This window comes from Anser anser (assembly GCF_964211835.1).
Source record: "Anser anser genome assembly, contig: HAP1_SCAFFOLD_288, whole genome shotgun sequence".
In the NCBI taxonomy this organism is placed as follows: Eukaryota; Metazoa; Chordata; class Aves; order Anseriformes; family Anatidae; genus Anser; species Anser anser.
This window is the reverse complement of record NW_028153550.1, coordinates 44,718-64,105: the sequence shown is the minus strand read 5'-3', so window position 1 is coordinate 64,105 and position 19,388 is coordinate 44,718. Positions and strand designations below refer to the sequence as shown.

At 34.7% G+C, this 19,388-nt stretch overlaps 1 protein-coding gene across 1 annotated transcript in view; it reads right to left on the bottom strand.

Annotated features, from left to right (window-relative positions):
• Positions 1-19,388, bottom strand: part of LOC310891938 (adhesion G-protein coupled receptor V1-like) — a gene marked incomplete at its 5' end in the record, with an annotated part of 32,854 nt that overhangs the window by 1,039 nt on the left and 12,427 nt on the right. The window contains 14 exons of the mRNA XM_083854155.1: positions 452-559; positions 1,802-1,945; positions 2,031-2,197; positions 3,035-3,159; positions 4,001-4,176; positions 5,763-6,025; positions 6,514-6,655; positions 7,160-7,298; positions 7,788-7,866; positions 8,700-8,799; positions 12,227-12,435; positions 13,429-13,528; positions 13,787-13,917; positions 18,156-18,365. Coding sequence (XP_083710281.1) covers positions 452-559; positions 1,802-1,945; positions 2,031-2,197; positions 3,035-3,159; positions 4,001-4,176; positions 5,763-6,025; positions 6,514-6,655; positions 7,160-7,298; positions 7,788-7,866; positions 8,700-8,799; positions 12,227-12,435; positions 13,429-13,528; positions 13,787-13,917; positions 18,156-18,365 — 2,093 coding nt within the window. The remainder of the gene's footprint in view (positions 1-451; positions 560-1,801; positions 1,946-2,030; positions 2,198-3,034; positions 3,160-4,000; positions 4,177-5,762; positions 6,026-6,513; positions 6,656-7,159; positions 7,299-7,787; positions 7,867-8,699; positions 8,800-12,226; positions 12,436-13,428; positions 13,529-13,786; positions 13,918-18,155; positions 18,366-19,388) is intronic.

Here is a 19,388-nt window from a genome sequence, read left to right as displayed (position 1 = left end):
ATAATTAGCACCGAGAGAACTAAAACTAAATGACATGCCAAAAAAAATGGGAAGATTTATGGTGAACTGAATTCCTATATTCTTAGGTGGACTGTACTTTAAAGTAGAAGCCCACTGGTAAGTAATTGGTAATTAACCCTACTGCAAGAAGCTGTGCCTGCTCTTCAGAGGAACAGGTTTATATTCAGAAGCTACTTCTTTGTTTACATGCTACATTTCAAAACTGAAATAACAGTAGCAATAAAAACAAACCAGATGTAAATTATACACTCAGGTAGAGAGTATTTATACATCCAAACAAGTCTGGAATTTTAACTGTTATAAATTTCCAATAGAAACAAAAATAATATGTCAGAAATACATGCTTATAGATTTACTTCCTTTCATTATCCTTTCAGAAATAAGCAAACTACCCACATTAAAGCCAGAGAAGACTGAAGAATATTCAAACCTGGATGGAACTGGAACTGTTTGTGTGACTCACAATAATCAAATAGTCTTCTTCCTCCACTGCAAAATGTTTCACACGTCTGGTATCCAGAACAGAAAGAGTCTGTATCTGCAAGGGAAATATGAGGGTGACTATGTTTATCTACATATGTATATAAACAAATACATTTTATATTACATTGTATATAGTGAGAAAAAGTACGCATAGAATGTTAAGAATTCCAAAATTATGTATAAAACTATACATGAAATAGCTTTTAAAACTTTATATTTTATATATATATATATATATAAAAGCAACTAATTTACAGAATTAACATAACTTATCATACATTTTCCAGAAAATGTTCTATGACTTGATTGCTTGAGAATTTCTTCCCCCACTTCCAAGCAGAGCTACAGGCTGGGAGATGAGTGGTTGGAAAGCTGCCTGGCCGAGAGGGACCTGGGAGTATTGGTTGATAGTCGGCTGAATATGAGCCAGCAGCGTGCTCAGGTGGCCAAGAAGGCCAACAGCATCCTGGCCTGTATAAGAAGCAGTGTGGCCAGCAGGGCTAGGGAAGTGATTGTGCCCCTGTACTCGGCTCTGGTGAGGCCACACCTCGAGTACTGTGTTCAGCTTTGGGCCCCTTGCTACAGGAAGGACATGGACGTGCTCGAGCGAGTCCAGAGAAAGGCAACGAAGCTGGTGAGGGGTCTGGAGAACAAGTCTTACGAGGAGCGGCTGAGGGAGCTGGGGTTGTTCAGCCTGGAGAAGAGGAGGCTCAGGGGCGACCTTATCGCACTCTACAGGTACCTTAAAGGAGGCTGTAGAGAGGTGGGGGTTGGTCTGTTCTCCCACGTGCCTGGTGACAGGACAAGGGGGAATGGGCTAAAGTTGCGCCAGGGGAGGTTTAGGTTGGATGTTAGGAAAAACTTCTTTACCGAAAGGGTTGTTAGGCATTGGAATGGGCTGCCCAGGGAAGTGGTTGAGTCACCATCCCTGGAGGTCTTTAAAAGACGTTTAGATGTTCAGCTTAGTGATATGGTTTAGTGAAGGACTTGTTAATGTTAGGTCAGAGGTTGGACTAGGTGATTTTGGAGGTCTCTTCCTACCTAGACAATTCTGTGATTCTGTGATTCCCAGGTAATCCTCCCTGCACCCTCAAATGTAAATATATAAAAAATACAAACAATGTAAACAACTAACTATGACAAACTTACATCACTGAAGTTATGTAGTATTTTAGGACACAAAACTAACTCTTGTCACACAGAGTGCTTTTTTCTAAAACATGGCCAGACTGGAGGACCTCCCTTGGTCCTTGCCAACCCATACTATTTTAAGATTTTAAAATTAAAATCGATTTACCCACAACAATCTGTGTCCAGCCATGAATGCATACACACTGTTGTTAGAAGCTCCCTGTGTGGCTCCTCCATGAGTAACCACAAGGTAGGAAGAGGCTCCAATTTGGAAAGACACACAACTTGTAGGATTCCACATACTGAAATTCTGCAAGAAGAATAAAAAAAAAGTAAGATTGTGACTTAAATTCCTTATTAACTAGCATGTCTGGTGTTCAAAAACAAACATTTACCTCAACAGGAACAAATACTCCTTTCCACTGGTAGACAGTAGAAAACAAAGCTGGAGGCATACGCAACAGAACACCGTACAGGATTTCTCTTGAGGTAAAGAAACACCAACCAGATGCTGATTCTTCCACAAAACTTTGCAAGACAGATAGGACACTGATACCACCCCCTGCAATATAGTAAAAAATAAAATAAAATAAAATAAAATAAAATAAAAACACTATTTACTATTATATTACTCTTGATATCTTTTCTAACCCCATTCCCATTATTTACCTCCCAAAGCCAGACCTAGTATGAGAAATGATGAAGTTGTGTCTTAGTATTTGTTATAAGTGTATATAAATACATAGAAATGTTACAATGCTAAGGATATAATGAGAGTTAAGCAGTAAATGTATTTTTCATTCATTACAACTGCACATGGAAGACATATAGGCAATTTGAGTCTGACTCATAATAATTGATCTTGGAATTTAGCTAACAAGAGAATTAGCTAGATAGCAAGTAGTAAAGAAAAAAAAAAAAAAGACAAATTACAAAATGTTCATGTTTTGTTCCCCATTTACAACATGTTCATGTTTTTATTCCAAGACGGTCCCTAAGCACCGTCTTGTCAGAACTAAACTCCAGGAGCTAGACTCTTGCATGTCACATGTCATTTATACTGTGTTAGAAAGATCCTGAGTTACAAGTAGTACGGAACAAATTTTATTACACACACACAAATAAATAAATAAATAAATGGCTAGTGACAATAATGTTCATATTAGCAGCAAAGACAGAAATAGAGATTACTGAAACTGGCAGAAGTGGCTGATGACAAGGTGATTCTTAAGCAGCTAAAGTATTTTATCTACTAAATCTTACATAGGAAAATATTAACTGAATTGTGTCTGAATACTTGAATTTACATTCCCAAGCTACATCTCCTGTATGCTTGGCTACTCTCTTACTATCTCCACTTCTACAAAAGCAGTGGACATTCTCTGTAAAGTGAACGTACTGATGCCAAATGCAGTATCTGATGATGTCTCCCACTCAACGCTCACAGAAACGTTAAGCCCATTACTCCGTGAAACTTTCAAATAAGCTGTAGTGTTGGCTTCTTCAATTATGATGAAATTTGTCCTAAATGTGAGAATCATAAAAATAAGGAAAAAATTATTTTATAGTATATTCATTGCTGTAATAAAAATAAGATTTTTACTGTACAATTCCAGATGCAGAATATACAACAGAAATAAAAAGAAAATATTAATAACAGGTTTCAGTATCTGATGGACTGGTAGCTACATTAATTAGGGTTTCCCAATGATCCTTACTACAATCATGCAAAATCATAGGCAATTCAACAAAATCTTTAAACAGACTGAAATTTAAGTATATTAAATTCACGTAATAAATGTTTAGATAATATTATTATTAAATATTAATATAAATTATTAACTCTAAATATCAATGTATTAATAAAATAGCATACATACATTTTTTATTTAAATAGTAAATTTATTTAATCTGTATGGTTTCAGCTGAATGGTTTTTAAAAATGGCAGTCCATATGTGTCACTTGCTTCTGAAAAACAGCCTTCAGTGAAAGTATATTTTTTACAGGTTTAAAAATGAAAGTAAATTATAAAACGTATGACTTCCTGGACACTGATATGAGGTTTGGAACTTTTAACATGGAATACTATCAGTGGAATATGTAGGCACTAGTGAAGTATTAGTTTATAAAGAAAAATAATAATAAATAAATTGAAATTTTGGATTATGAATAGTCCTTTTTATGCATTTTTCTACTCTTTTGTTTAGCAGTAATAGTATTTCACAATACCTTTCAAAGTTACAGATTTACAAATTGGGTTGCTGAATTTCTTTAATGCGATCCATCAAAAACAAAATTGTAGAGAAATATTATCTCTTTGGAGTATGAGCAACTATCTCCTTTTTACTGATCAGTGTAAAGTACCTATTTCCAACTGTATAGATGCTGAAAAGCCCTAGTGGAGCCTGGTTTTGTAATATTGTAATCATAGTTTCCACTCTCGTGCCTAGTCTGGCTCCTCCAGTTGGATTGAACAGGGTGACAATGAAGTGCTCATCCATTTCTGGTTCTTCATCTAGTACCGCAGAAATATGCAGCGTCTGATAACAAAACAAGCATACAATGTTATTGAGACATGATAACAGATGATGACACAGCTCTATCAGAATGTGCTACCTTTTTTTTAAATTTATTTCACTATAAGGCTTTGGATAGCATAGCAGGAGAAGAGCAGCTCATGAAGCTGGAGAGGACAGAATTGAGGCAAGCTCAGACTGAGTTCAGACTGAGGTTCTAAAGCCATCCATCTAGTGGCCTCCATTGGTGCAACACTAAGATGAGCATATTCACTTTTCGTTGTTGTTGTTCTCTTTTCTTTCTTTTCTCATCCTATGATCCTCTGAAGTTTTTGATCCTAATTTCATACTTTTGTTCTCTATTTATTCCATACATTTTTGGGTAGTTTATACTCACAACACAGCTATAAGTGTAATCAGTTAAGTTGGTTTTAATTTATTTTAGTTGGCAGCTAAGCTATCTTCAGGGAAACAGGGTAATCTCACTACTGGTGCTGTCAAGAAAGAAAAGGAAAAGGAAAAAAAAAAGCAAGAATAGTGAGAGATTTGAAATACTCTTTCCTCTCGATGCTTCTTTCCCTCTCCTACACCACTGTGGATGAAGATCAGGTCTTCTAAAGGCAATCTCAAACTAGCAAAGAGCAATCTAGAGAAAGCTAAGTGCTTCACTTTCATTTGGGGCTCACTGTCATCCTTCACACTACTCAAACAAGCAAAAAATTTCATAGGTACGCATAGCCTTGCTGTACAAAATAAAAAGTTAGTGATGATGCATTTGGAAATAATACAAAATTTACAATGTTTTATATTTCTGTTCATTTCCACAATAAACCATATTTACCAACTATATTAAGAAGGCTCCAACTTCTTATAGATCTGCTGCATTGTGATTCCAAATGCATCTAAAGGCCAGAAATTGAAAACCAGTGTTTCCAAGAAAAGTTTGTCTCAGTTTCTATCCTATTGCCTGTAATATGCTAACACTAGCTTCACCAGCTTTACTGGCAAAAATAAATAAATCGAATTGTGATTAAACCTTAGAAGAGTCAGGATTCACAAACTTAAGCTAGTTCATTTTGTAGCTGACATTCTTGTGAGGACAGTATAGAGGCAGTGAGCTTAATACTTAAGTTATTTTCCAATCCTAAGACAGACAACTGTTCTACTTTTTGTATTTGTTGCAGCACATTCTGTTTAGTTCAGACTAACTAAAATGTTAAATTACAGAATGGGATTTTTACTTTGATCTTAACTATTAGGCTTGCAAATTATCACTTTAATTTAAAGTAAGTTTGCATTTCAGCTATAGATTGACTACATAAAAAGAACTGTTCCAAAGCACACATGAACGTTATCTATAGTGTACTGTTTTCAATTTACCTCAACCCTTACAAACTAAGAAACACCTAAAGATGAGCCCATTTAATTTTCACACACTTCCACATCAGATAATAACAGGAAATCAGTCACAGCTCATGACTCAATTCACTTTATGAATGAAAGAAGTAGAAAAAATAAACAGAAGATAAAGCACAGACATTTCTGAAATCTTTCCAATATTTCCAAAAAAAAAGCTTCCTAGACTTCTCTGGTAATAACTAGCATATTACCTTGAACCTGACTCCCTCTTCGAGCACAATATATCCTTGAGAAGGGGTCAAATCCATTGTTGCCTCTGAAGAATTAATCTCACTTACAAGATACTGAACAGTCACAGTGCCAAATATTCCCTGAGGTGGTTCTCTGATAATATTCAATACTGCAACACTTTCCATCAAATGGATAGATGTTTGCTCTCTCAGAAAGAAGTGATTGCTGTTATTGAATGACAAAACTCCATGGCCATCATCATTGGCAAGTATAGTAATTGTAGCTTTTGAAAAAGAAATAATGAAAATATTCTTTGGTTAACATAGTAAAATATAAATATACATATATAGTAACATAATACATAACATAAACACAAATACATTCTTCCTTTAGTGTGTATGTAATGCTTATGTGTCCATGACATTACCTGAAGAGAATGGGAAGGCATTTCACTTTAACTAGGAAGATCTCTAGACAGGAAGAATATAGTCTCTCCTAGAAAAGGATTATGAACTCTCTAAAAAGACCTCTCAGTTCAGTGAGGTAGTACACATTGAAAAACTCATCTTCGTGCTTTCTGATTCATTGCTTTACATATAAACTTTTTAATTGCACAGATTTCACAGGGATGTTTCAGAACCTTCCAAAGGAGTATAAAGATTCACCATAGCAGGACAATGGTGCTTTCTGAAATATGATTATTCAGAAAAGTGGAATTAAAATGTGTGCCACAGAATTCTAAAGAAATGGAACATTAAAACTAAGTTTTACCTGTTGTGTTCTCCCCTAATTCCAGCCCCAGAGATGGATTTGTTAAAATTAACTGGAACTTCTCATCACCTTCAGGAATCTCATCATCAAAAATCATGACATCAACAGATTTATGCCTTTCTCCATCAGCAAAAAAAAGAGTCTAGCGTTGAAACACATAAAGCACCGAATACTTACATCAGTTAATATCACACAGAAATTTTTGACTACGGTAAACAGAATTCTGTGAAATAGGAAGGAAGGGAAAGCATAGGAAGAGCCATATTCTCTGTTCCTTATAAACTGATTGAATCAGAAATATAAAGGTTCAGCACATTACAGAATGAGGACAAGAAAGAATAATTTATTTTGAAAGTCCTGTTGCAAAAATAGTCTATGAAAAAGTTTGTATGTCTAATCAAAATTAAATTTGAAATCGATGTTTGAAAGTTTACATTTTGCTTTATATTAAAAAATATATTTTTAAAAAAGAAATAAATAGTAAGAATAAGAATATTTTTATTTCATTCTATTTAGATTACCAAAGCAACTGAAACAAGCTGAAACATCTAGCATCACTACTGATCATTCTGCAGAATAATCAAGAAGATATTCTTTTACGGAAGCTGAAAGAATAAAAAGTACTAGATTTAGAGTTGCTTCTTACCCTTGAGGTTACATTAAAATCCAAACCCAGCTGGGCCTCCAAATTTTGGGCATAAAAAAATACAGACACATTGCCATATGATCCTCTGTTTCGGTAAGCCATTACTGTCAGATTCCCATGAGATTCACTAACTTCAAAACTAAAATAAAAAGAATAATTCTCAATGTTCACTGATTATGTTCTTTTGAAAAAGATAGTACATTTTTATTACATTTTCACTCTGAATTATTCCCTACATTATAGTTCTCTAACGCATCCTTTTTACCTTTTTTCTCTTATCTAAATTGAATTAAGTAACATGAGGTTTTTGTTTTGTTTTGTTTTGTTTTTTGCTTACATGAATGGTGAGGCTGGAAGAGTTGATGCAGGCTGGGGAGGTTAGGCAAATTGGTGATATAAAAGGACAACAGTGAAAGTAGTAATAAGTAAAAGAATTCTGATTAGATGAATAGTGAATTTTTGTTTTCAGTGTGGGAATCCCACTTTCTAGTTCAGCTGAATTGAATGATTACTTTACCATCTCAAAGACATGGCCCTATTTTTAACAGGAGTTTTACTTTTAGAAAGAAAATGGGCAACACCAATCACTAATTGGCACAGTAAGTTCTTCAAGGAAGATGAGACTTACTTGGTACCTTCCCATTCAATTACTCCTCTTACACCATCATTAGCATCGATAACAATTTGAGAAGCTAAACCTTCCACATCTAAAAGGCAAAACAGAAAGACAAAAATTAAAGAACAATAAAATCAATTTTCTTGATTTTCAAGAATCACAGAAGCATTTATTCAATCGGTACTAATATTACAGTGTCTTTACAAAAAATGTGTAGGAGAAAATGGGAGTGGGCAAGATAACTGGAAAGAGTCCTTACTACTAGAAGTGCAATAATGCGTCTTGAATTAGCACTGTAATATTTAATAATGCATAAAAAAAAAAAAGACTAAGGAAAATGTAGAAAGTTAAACAGCACATAAAACATTAGAAAATAATAAAGTCTAGATTTGCGATGGAATCTTAATTTGTCTTCACTATAAGTGTTTATTACAATGACATTCAATATTTTGCATTTGCCATTCTGAGTATGAGAAAGACAATGAGGAAGAATAATAAATGATTCAGCATTTCATCTTCTATTTGTGCTTCAGTGCCTCATCATACATTCTAATGGCACACCTCAGATTTCACTACAAATACACAACTATTAATTTATTTGTGGGGTGTTCACATACTGTAATATTCTACTGCTCCATAAAGACATACAGGTATTTACAATTAGCCTGAAATCGTAATTGAATACACTGCAGTGTGAAAAACACCAAATAATAGGTTAATGTCAGAAAAGTCTACTAACTTCAGAGACCAGAACTTTACAGTCAAAACTTAATACTTCTCAGAAAATAGGTTGTTTTTCAGACAACCGCACCACACAACTACCTTAACTTACTTGTTTACTTTTTATAAACTTCAACTTACTTTCTAAAACCAAATTGACTTCACCGAGTCTGCCATAAGTATATTATGTTTAGATCCATATACATTTTTCCATCAATTCAGATAAAACTGAACAAAAGTAGAAGATTATTGCCATGAATCTAAGCCTGTCACTATGAGGTAGAGATGACGATGAGCAATAGCTCTACACAGACAACAGAAGTGTTACTGAGGTTTACAAATCCTGAGGGAGTAATGGCAATTAGAGACATTTCTGCTTCACTCCTGCATTTTCTCATGTCACCCTGAAGTCAGATCTGTTCACCCAGGATCTGTAAGAGTTTGCTCACAGACACACACGCGGACACACGTATTTGAGTCAGGCTATTTCTTCTACCAGAAGAATTCACTGACATGTTATGTGAACACATTTTTCCTTATGACTTAAAACTATTATTTTCTCATTGTAAGTAAAGCTGACCCAATGCAGTGTCACATCAGTGTTAAATGGTCATGGTTCAAGGAGACAGCCAAAGAGAAAGTGAGACTATACAACACTGTTTAGTTTGGATGAATCTTTCATTCTTATATGCTACTCCTTTCATATTTTAGACTCAACTATTCACAAATCAGCAATGAGTCTTGCAAGTTACCTTTCAATCTGTAACGAATTAACTCAGTCACTTCTATAAGCATGCAAAGAAAAGGGAAAAGAGTCAAAGAAGATGTCTGACATTATATAACTAGTCTTTAGTACCACAGGATAATCCAACAGTTCTTAAAGCTAATGACTACTATTCTACTGAATTCTGAAGAAGCAAAATGAGAAGCAGACTAAGCAAATAATAAAGATCATTGCAAGAGTAGGAAAACCATAAAATATGTTTCCTAAAAGTGATAAAAGAATAAAAACAGACTTTTTTAAAAGAGTGAGCAGAGTAGCCACATAAAGTTTTTTTTTTACTTTTTTTTTCCATTTTGTAGTTTGTAAATGAAAATCAGATGAAAAAATCACCAATAAACTTTTCAAATAATTGTCCTTTCCAACTGATAATTACTAACTCCTCTACGAAAATTAATTTAAATTTTCCCAGAGTTTAAAAAGCAAGAGATTAAGTGTAATAATAAATCTATTTCATATTCTATGATGTTTCTTCTAAATAACCATGTCTCATCTCAGCATAGTTGGTAAGTAAGAGGAATAATGGTAATCTCCCAAGGTAATATAATATAAACCATTAAAAAGGAAACTCCACGCCTCAGGACTGCCTCCACCAAGAAAGAAAGAAGGGTGATTGTTGTAGGCGACTCCCTCCTCAGGGGAACGGAGGGCCCTATTTGTCGGCCTGACCCCACACATAGGGAAGTATATCATCCTGCAAAACACAAATACAGTACATCCTCTTCTCATTGTCCTTTAAGAAACTTCCACAGAAGTCACCAAAAAGGATCACACAACAAGTCTCTAATATTACTGTGACACTAGAATTCATTTTTCTGTTTTCCTGAAATAATTTTATTGGGTCTGAAACTGATTATCGTGGAAGAATTAAGTAAGACATTATATATCATGAAAAAGATCCTGTGGTGACGCTAAACTATTCTTGCAAATAAATTACTGACCGATTTTAGAGGCATGTATCTCCAGCAATGAAAAAGTATGAGCCTGTAGCCAGCCATGAAGCACACTGTTCTAAATACTACTAGATAGTTGGTAAAGTTTTAATGAGACAACTTTATTACCTTTAGACAGAGGTAGAGCTGCTTTCTGTGACTATTTGATCCCTTGTGATTTTAATATTAAGATTGAAACCATCTTTCTAAATGATAGTGAAATATAACACAGGGCTTCAAATAATGGCTGCAAGCTTTAGTTCCCAAAATATTACCCTTTTGAAATCATACAGAAAAGTACAGAATTAAAGGGTTTAGAGGTTACCTCTAGAATAGTAATATTTATGGCAACTGATGTTTCTCCTTCTTCTAAAATCAGTGAGCCAGAAGCAGGTACATAATCAGCTCCTGGTTCAGCCACAGTCTCTTCTGTCTGATTACTTACAGTGAGCAATCCTGTAACTGTGGCATAAGTAACATTGATAGTACCTGTTTAATTTGTGAGGAGAAAAAAAAAAAGAAAAAAAAAATTGTTTTTCAGTTCTTATATAATGTTCACTGGAATGGATAAAGACAAGAGATCAAATTCTCATCCACAAAATAAAAAGACTAACTGCAAAACAGAAGGATTAAAAGAGTTATCCAAAGTACATTGGAGCTAGTGTACCTTTGTTACCGTTATCAATATGCCTTCAATTTGACCTTTGCTGACTTGTCTGTCTGCATAGGACTCAAAAATCATTGGGTCCAAATGCATCCAGAAATTTGAAGTTCTGTGGACCATAAATATGAAATTGCTGAAAGACTAACTGGGACATCTCATGTACCATTAATATGAGTTTTTGCAACAAGGACACTTTTTGGGAATGACAGATATCTAAGAAAGGCTCTAAAGACAGTGCTGGGAAACACAGATTAATAAATCTAGATACTTTCCTGGGTAGATTGACAAACTTCAATAGAGAACAAAATTAGGGGACACATGGATAAATATTACCAAGCAGAAAAGTTATACATTATAGTTTTGAGAATAAAGCCACCTCTCGCTAATCTGGTAGGGTAAGTCAAGTGGCAAACATAAGGAGTATGAACCTGAAATAAAATGATAGATGAAATTAAAAGCTGCTCTATATGAAATAAAATGTAAGAGATAAAAGAGTCCTAATTAATAAATAAGTAACGATGCTTATTTTAATTCAGTGAGAGATCTTGCACTTACTATGAACAATTATCTTAAAACATTAGTTTACTGAATAGTGTTCAAAGAGTACACTAGAGTATGGACTGGTATTAAAAAATAAATGGAAAAATAGTGTCATTAAAATGTCTCTAAAACTCTCTGGTGTCTCCAGATCTTGAAAAGCACTGTAAATGTTACTTCATTTCAAAACAAGTATGGCAAAAGAAACAGCCAGATTATCACCGAGGTGTAAATATAGTCCAAAAAGGCAAATAGGAAATTATTATACATGTTTTCTCACAACATAAGTTGCTATTTTCAGGCAACAAACACAAGATTCATTTTTTTTTTTCATGAAGCACACTATTGTATTGTAGAATTGAATACTATATAGTTTAAAGGATGTTAATGGATAAATTGATTCAAAGAGGAATCAGAAATTGTCAGAGGAGACATAAATTGAATTCAATGGTCTGGACACAACTTTTTCCATGTGACATTCCTAAGGTGCTGACTTCCTGAAATTCAGAGAAAAAATATGTGGGATGTGTGTACATGTCACTTTTCTCATGTTTTTTATTTTTTCTGAAGAGACTAATGCTTTGAGACAGACTCATTAGACAAAAATATGGTAACCTTAATAGCCACCTGATTGTTACAGCTTTCAGATCCCTTGCTGTATTAATGAGGATTATGACTCTAGTAATAAGTAATATTTAGTTTCCAAGTCTGCAGAAAGAAGCTTAGAAGTTCTGAAAAAAATACCAACTGTAACAAAGATTTTTCCAAACTTTCATTATCATGGCTTTTATTTGCCTAATGATAAGCAAAACAAAACTTCCTTTCTCTTGGAGTTGTTATACAGACCTAGAGATCCAAATTCTCTGTTAATAAAAAGCTGAATTGTTTTGTTTTCTTCTGGGATTAAAACCACCCTGGATGTGGAAGCAAAATTCAAAATTCCATGTGGTTCATCACTAGCTTCTACTGTTAGAACAGCTTCATATCCTTGACTATCCAAAACAGCAGCACCTGTAGAAGAAACTCCTGCAAGAGAATCAGTGGACTGCAGTGAATGAAGTGTTATGCAACTAATATTTTTGTCTTACATTATTGTTAATATTACATTTAAATAACGTTCAGTAGCCATGCAAATACCACGAAACCAAAGCTCACTGAAGTATGTGGATGGTGTGGGACCTACACACATATATATACTTACATTCTATAACAAATAGAAACAGAAATTTTATGCATACCAAGTACAAAGTCACAAAAATGTATTAAAAAATAAGAAAACTTAACAGGCCAGTGCCAAATATCAACTTCCCTATATTTTAAAAGGAAATAAACCATTTTCCCAGGAAGTACCTCCAAAAGCTTAAAACTATATTCCACTTCACAATCATTACATCAATAAACTGATATGTTTTCCAACTATTGCTTTGATGAATAATTTTGCTCATCCCGTTGGGCCACAGTGACTCTCGGAAGTTGATAAGGCACCTCGCAGCAACACAATCCATGTCAAGTTAGTTTGGTGTTTGGACATTAATTTCAGTTTGAAAAAAGGTATTTCAGAACGGATGCAGTTTAAGGCTTCTTTTCTCACTATAATTTTAATGGCAAGAATAAAATATTCTGACCACCTTGAATTCAGGGACAGATCAGTAAGTCTGCAGCTTGACAAGATTGTTTAAAAAGATAAAAATATCTGCATGTTTCATGGCAACTCTATCCATGACATATTAGTAAACTCAGTTTGCATTAAGATTAAGGGAAGAAACAACCATTGAATTAAATAGGCAGAGTTAAATCAGGATTGAAAACCATTTAAGTGTATTTGTGGAGACACGGTGGGATTTATATATACATACATAAGGACCAAGCCTATTTCAATAAAATGTTAATGAACTTTGCGTACTTTGCACCAGCTGCAGTTTGCTCAGTCCTATACCTCCAAAATGAAATAATAAAATTAAAAATATTATATTATTAAATGGTATTTTTAAGATGTAGCTGGCTATAGTTCTGCATTACCTTCTGTTTTGATGTTGTATAGGATGACTTGGTATTCTTCTTTTTCTTCAGGAATATGGTCATCCAGCAGATCAACATACAATGTTGTATTCAACGTCCCCTATTTGTTTTAAGGGTAAATTGATTAGCCATTATTTTATAAAACACAAGTGATATCATAATGACAAGTATTTTGAACAATTTCTTTAAGAAGAGTTAAGTATCAAGAATTGTAAGCTCCCTCCAGTTTGTAAGTCAAAAAGTGAGAAATTAAATAATCAAACCAAGAAAGAAGGACTGTTGAAAAGGCACACTTTTTCTCAGATCAGTTCTAATCACACTATTTTCCTGTAGCCAACATCACTGTTTATGGACTTACCTCAGGAAAAAAAAGTATTCCAGAATAGTTTGCAAAATTTTGTTTTACATTATGTCCTACTATCTTCCACTCAACAGTAACATTTCCCAGTCCTGGAGGAGTTCTTACGATGTGGAATTGTAATTGTTCTCCTAGGAATAAAGGACAAGATGCAGTGTTTCAGGGTCTCCTCTTCTACATGTTGGTTATAAAAATGAGAGGTCAAAAACATGCATCACACAGTTAAAGTATTTTTCCTGAAAGATATTGCTATTTTTGTCAGTTTGAATTTCACAGTAGTTATATACCACATTCACTTTTAATGCTGAAAAGAAAAACCTAAACTTAAAACTCTTCTAGTTTTTTTTTTTCTGTTTTTAGTTCACACTTGGAAATAATTATGAACATATGAGGGAACTTGGTATAGATGAATAACTTAGAAAGGGAATGTTCATGAAAACATGCGCAAACATTAGAGCAATACAAGTCTGTAAACTGTACAAAACAGTAACTACTGTATGTACCAACAATAATAGTAGTTTTCTACAACAGTTCCCTGGAAAGAATACACATTATCTGAACATTTGCACTGTCTTGTGACTTTATTCAATGCATGCAGAAAAAAATGCTTATAATTATCTGTAAGTTCCATTTATGTGAGTTCGAACTTACAAATATGGTCACTGTTAGAAAACAAAACATTCAGAAAATGTTAATAATTTCTTATAATCTCAGAGGTAATCAGTATTGCTGGACAATGTGCATATAAAGGAAGCAAATACTATGGTATTTTGCACATTTATAACATTTAACCCCAAAGGCACTTTAATTAAAAAGAGTAGACCTCTTAGTAGGCTTTGTAAAATGTGGAAATTGTTTTATATTCACAAGTTTTTCACAAAATTTCCATTAAATATTTTAAATGTGGACATGTGAAATTAGCATGTTATATCAACATGGAATAGATCAGTAGGCAATATTTTGCAAAACATTCACAATAGAGGACAGATGGTTATTTATAATAGGTAGGTACATGGCATTCATATTTCATATGCATTTTTCAGGTCCACAGAATTTAAGTTCAACAGCACATTTTGTCCTGCATTGGCTTTCAGAGACATGAAATATGCAGAAATCTACAATTCTGAGATTTTTGAAAACAATACATGAGATTTCTTTTGCTTATTGAAGAATTAACAAAACATAAGATAATGTTATAATAACATTATGCTGCCCAACTAGTCCCTTTGATTATGCAATTTAGAGAGCAGCAACTTAGGATGCTGTCTTGCTATTCTACTGTATTACCTTACAGAATTGTACAGCATTGTACAGCTAAAACTGGCAAGAAAAATCTGAAAATTTTCTAGTTACATTTATTTTTTGTAAGGAAGAGTCAGAGATATGCATGTATATTGGCTACCAATGAAAGAGAAAGGAATTCTTAACTTCAAGAGCCCTTAATATACTTAAATAAAATTTAATATTGTAAAGAAGTAATACAAAAACTGTATACACCCATTTTCAAATACATAAATGTGCTATTCAGCCCCAACATTTCAAACTTCAGTTAAGTCTCAGAGATGTCAACATTGATGTCGACATTGATGTCGACATCTTTGGCTTAAGTTGGTCCATGTTGCTTCTAAGAAAATTAAGGAATTCAAAATTTATTGATATCACAAGGATTCCACTTCTACAGTCAAATATCTGGATGGTAGACTCCCAATTTACAGGTTCCTCTGAGGCTAAATCATTACAGTGTTTAACACTGCACTGCAATCCACTATGTTCTATTTGAGAATTTTGCATATCCATTACAAAGAAATAAAGATTTAAAAGAAAAGTGGTTTCAATGGTTTAGTACCATTGGGAAAACACACACACACACAAATAAGGCAAAGCTTATTTCAATATATCTCTATAAGTTATAATGAATTTTCATTGAAGACTGGGAAAAATGCTTTATGATATAGAAAGCTGTTCCACTATAATCCAAACACTGAGAAGAAACTTGAAGTCATTATTACAGATTCCAAGTAGTTATTTACTGATCCATGTTTCCTACCAGCTTTACCAAGATTTTTTTGGTATTCCTATCCAGAAGAAATGCTAATATGAACACTAATTGATTTCTGAAGATTGAAAGTGTTATTAGGCTAAATTCAATATTTTTTTTAATATTTAATCCTTATCCATACTTTTACATTTCTACATTGTGACTTAATAAGTGATGCATCTCTTACATAGAGAAACAAAGAGGTGGGTATTTATCGCTGTGAAGAAGGGAGCATCAGCCGCTCTCCTCTTCCTCATTACTTTAAGCTACTGCAGTGCATTTTCTTGTAATACAGTTACACAACTGTCGCAGACCCCTGTCCAATAAAAAAATACTACACTTATCCTCAATAAGGTAAAAAATAACATGCACATTGTGAAAACAAAATGTATTCACTTAACAGAAAATTTTCAATAACACAATAACTGTAAAAGTAATGATATTTGGATTTATGTCTGGTAAATTTTGCTTTCGAATGAAAAAAATATTTTGACAAACTAAAATAATCTAAATGCCTTAGCTCTTTTGCTCTTTCTCTATTTCTCCCTTTTTCTCTCTCTTTTTTTTTTAATCAAAGACACTTAGTTCACTTGTTTTGTTTCTGGCTGGAAGGCAATGAACTATTTCTTTTCACAACCTGGAAAAATAATATAATAATAACTATATATAATAATAGAACTATAGCCAAGTACTTCAGTTTCAAGCAGCCAGCATTTGGTAGCATGCTATGAATAACATTTAACCAGTTGAAAGTATTCAGGGACTTTGGGACTGAGACAGTTTGTATTAATTCCTTGTGCTCATTAACAGCTCTTCTTAGCTAATCATATCACATCTGGCTTGGCACAGAATTAACACAAACCATACCTAGATAAAAAACCAAAGGTTATGATGCCCTTTCATGTTGGGAAAACAAAACAAAAAACCTTTGGTTGAGAAAGCCATTTTTCTTCAAACAGAAAATGTAGTGCACACATTAGGGGACAAGTTCCTGTTTTGTGAACTTTCCCTGCCCATCAGTTCAAACATCAGAGAAACGTGATACTGCAATACACTGAGATTCCATCAAAGGCCACCTAAAGCAATCACCACCAGTACTATTATCATCCTATGCAAAACTGCATCAAACTGTAGATGAAACATGCCGTGTATTCTTTAAAACAATAGTAGAAATGTTTAGTACATACCAAATTATTATTGTTCTTTCTCAAATGTTTGCTTTCTCTTATAATTGCTACTTCCCAAATCATCTGCCATAAAAAAACATCAGGTTCATGGGACAGACAAAGGGAAGATGTTACCCTAGTGTTTCTGCAGGAATGTTTTCTAGAATATTTTAAATTCTTTGTAAGTCGCTGATAGATCTGATTTGCTTATGACTATTAGGTGTGTGTATGTTGGCAGTCATGAAGTGGGCTGGCAGGAGCCTCGTGCAGGCCAACAAAGAGAAGGGCAGAGTCCTGCCCCTGGCGGGGAGCAGCCCCAGGCACCAGGGCGTGCACCCTGATGGAGAGCAGCTTGACAGAAAGGGCTTGGGGTCCTGCTGGACACTGCACTGGGCAGGAGCCAGCAACATGCCTTGTTACTAAGAAGGCTGATGGCATTCTGGGCTGAATTAGGCCAAGTATCCCTAGCAGGCTGAGAGAGCTATCCTTCCCCTCTACTCTGCACTGGTGAGGCTGCACCTGGAGCACTGGGTCCAGCTCTGGGCTCCCCAGTGCAAGACAGACCTAAACGTACTGGGAAGACTCCAACAGAGGGACACCGAGGTGATCAAGGGAAGGGAAGAGAGGCTGTGAGAGCTGAGACTGCTCAGCCTGGAGAAGGGGAGGCTCAGGGGGATCTCATCAGTGTCCTTCAATACCTGAAGGGAGGGTGGAACAGGACAGAGCCAGGCTCGTGTCAGTGGTGCCCAGGGACAGGACAAGAGGCAGCGGGCACAAACTGGAGCACAAGAGGTTCCCTCTGAATATCAGACAGCACTTTTGTGCTGTGTGGGAGCACTGGCACAGGTTGCCCAGAGAGATTGTGGGGTCTCCCTCCTTGGAGATACTCAAAAGCCTGGACATGGTCCTGAGCAACCTGCTCTAGGTGGCCCTGCTTGAGGGGGAAAGGACCAGATGACCTCCAGAGGCCCCTTCCAACCTTAAGCATTCTGTGATTCTATGAATGCTTGCAAGAGTTCAAAGTACATGTCAGGTATGTGGATATTCACTTCTTGCTGGTGTTCTCTGAACAGTGAAACACAATCATTGTGAGTCATTATCAACTGAAAGCACAAAGATGGAAACTGGCATTAAAATTTGAGCGTGGTCAACACAAAGAACACACCTTCACAACCAATAACAGATCTTGAGGCTGTATGGAAGCTTATAATTCCTGCCACATTGTCACTTGCCAGAATAATCACTGTGACAGTGTCAAAACTGGGCAAAATTCGACTCCCTCCTTCAGTATGGACCAGGCTGATTTCAATACTTTCATCATCCTCTGGCTCTGGATCATCTATAATGGGCAGCGTGACCATCTTCTTTGTTTCACCTACAAGGAGAAGAACGTATACAACCGTGTGTCCACTTGGAAACCACCTTGTAAAAAGACTCAATCATCTCATTTTGAAAATAATTAAATACATAAAATATATTAAAATTGCATGAAACAAACTTATTTACCTTTCTGGAAGTCAGTGAATGTCATTATGAAATTTTATCTAATTACTATTGATCAGTCACATTAAGCCAATAAAACGATCACATCATTAAATATACTATGTAGAAATTAATTATATAGGAATTATTTCGGAGTGCCTAGAATTCTTTATTTTCATTACAAATTCTATGACTTTAAAATTTAACTTAGAAAAGGGGAATATCATTCTTGAAAAAAAAATAAATTGCCAGGTGCTAAGCTCTCCGATGAACCATTTACACAAGGGTGTACATTCAATATGAGTACATTTACTGAGCCAGGGAATGCATTGAAATGGGATGACATTTTGTTAGTTCCTTGCCTTTGGGACTATCAAAGAATAATAATGTAAGCAGCAAACACCGTTAATCTCTAGTCGCTATATATCCATTAAAATTTACAACACAATCCTGTTGTTCAGTGCGTGTGCATAACCCAGCTGTGTTTTATGATCATTAGAATATCAATTTACAGAATACATATGTATTTCCTGCTAGATTGTCTTTCAAAATACTTCAAAATCAGTTTTTACTAAACTTATAACGGGTAATGTAATTACATGTCAGCCTCACAATCATTGCCAGCAGCCATGCCTTACTATTCAGATGATTTATCAAGCTAGCACACTAGAATCTTTACTACGCACCTGGAAATTGCTTTCAAAATATCAGTTCGATTAACTCAGACTTTGAAAAAATAAAATACAGCATAAAATACAGCATGCTGCATGGTACTTAAGTAATGTCTGAGAGGGACTTGTTTGTCCTGTTTGCAATTCTTTTAAATATGTTCTGTTATGTTACGTTTAAATATGTTTTGTTATGTTACAATATGATCTCAGAATTTAAAGAGATGTCATGAAAAATTAGTACTGTA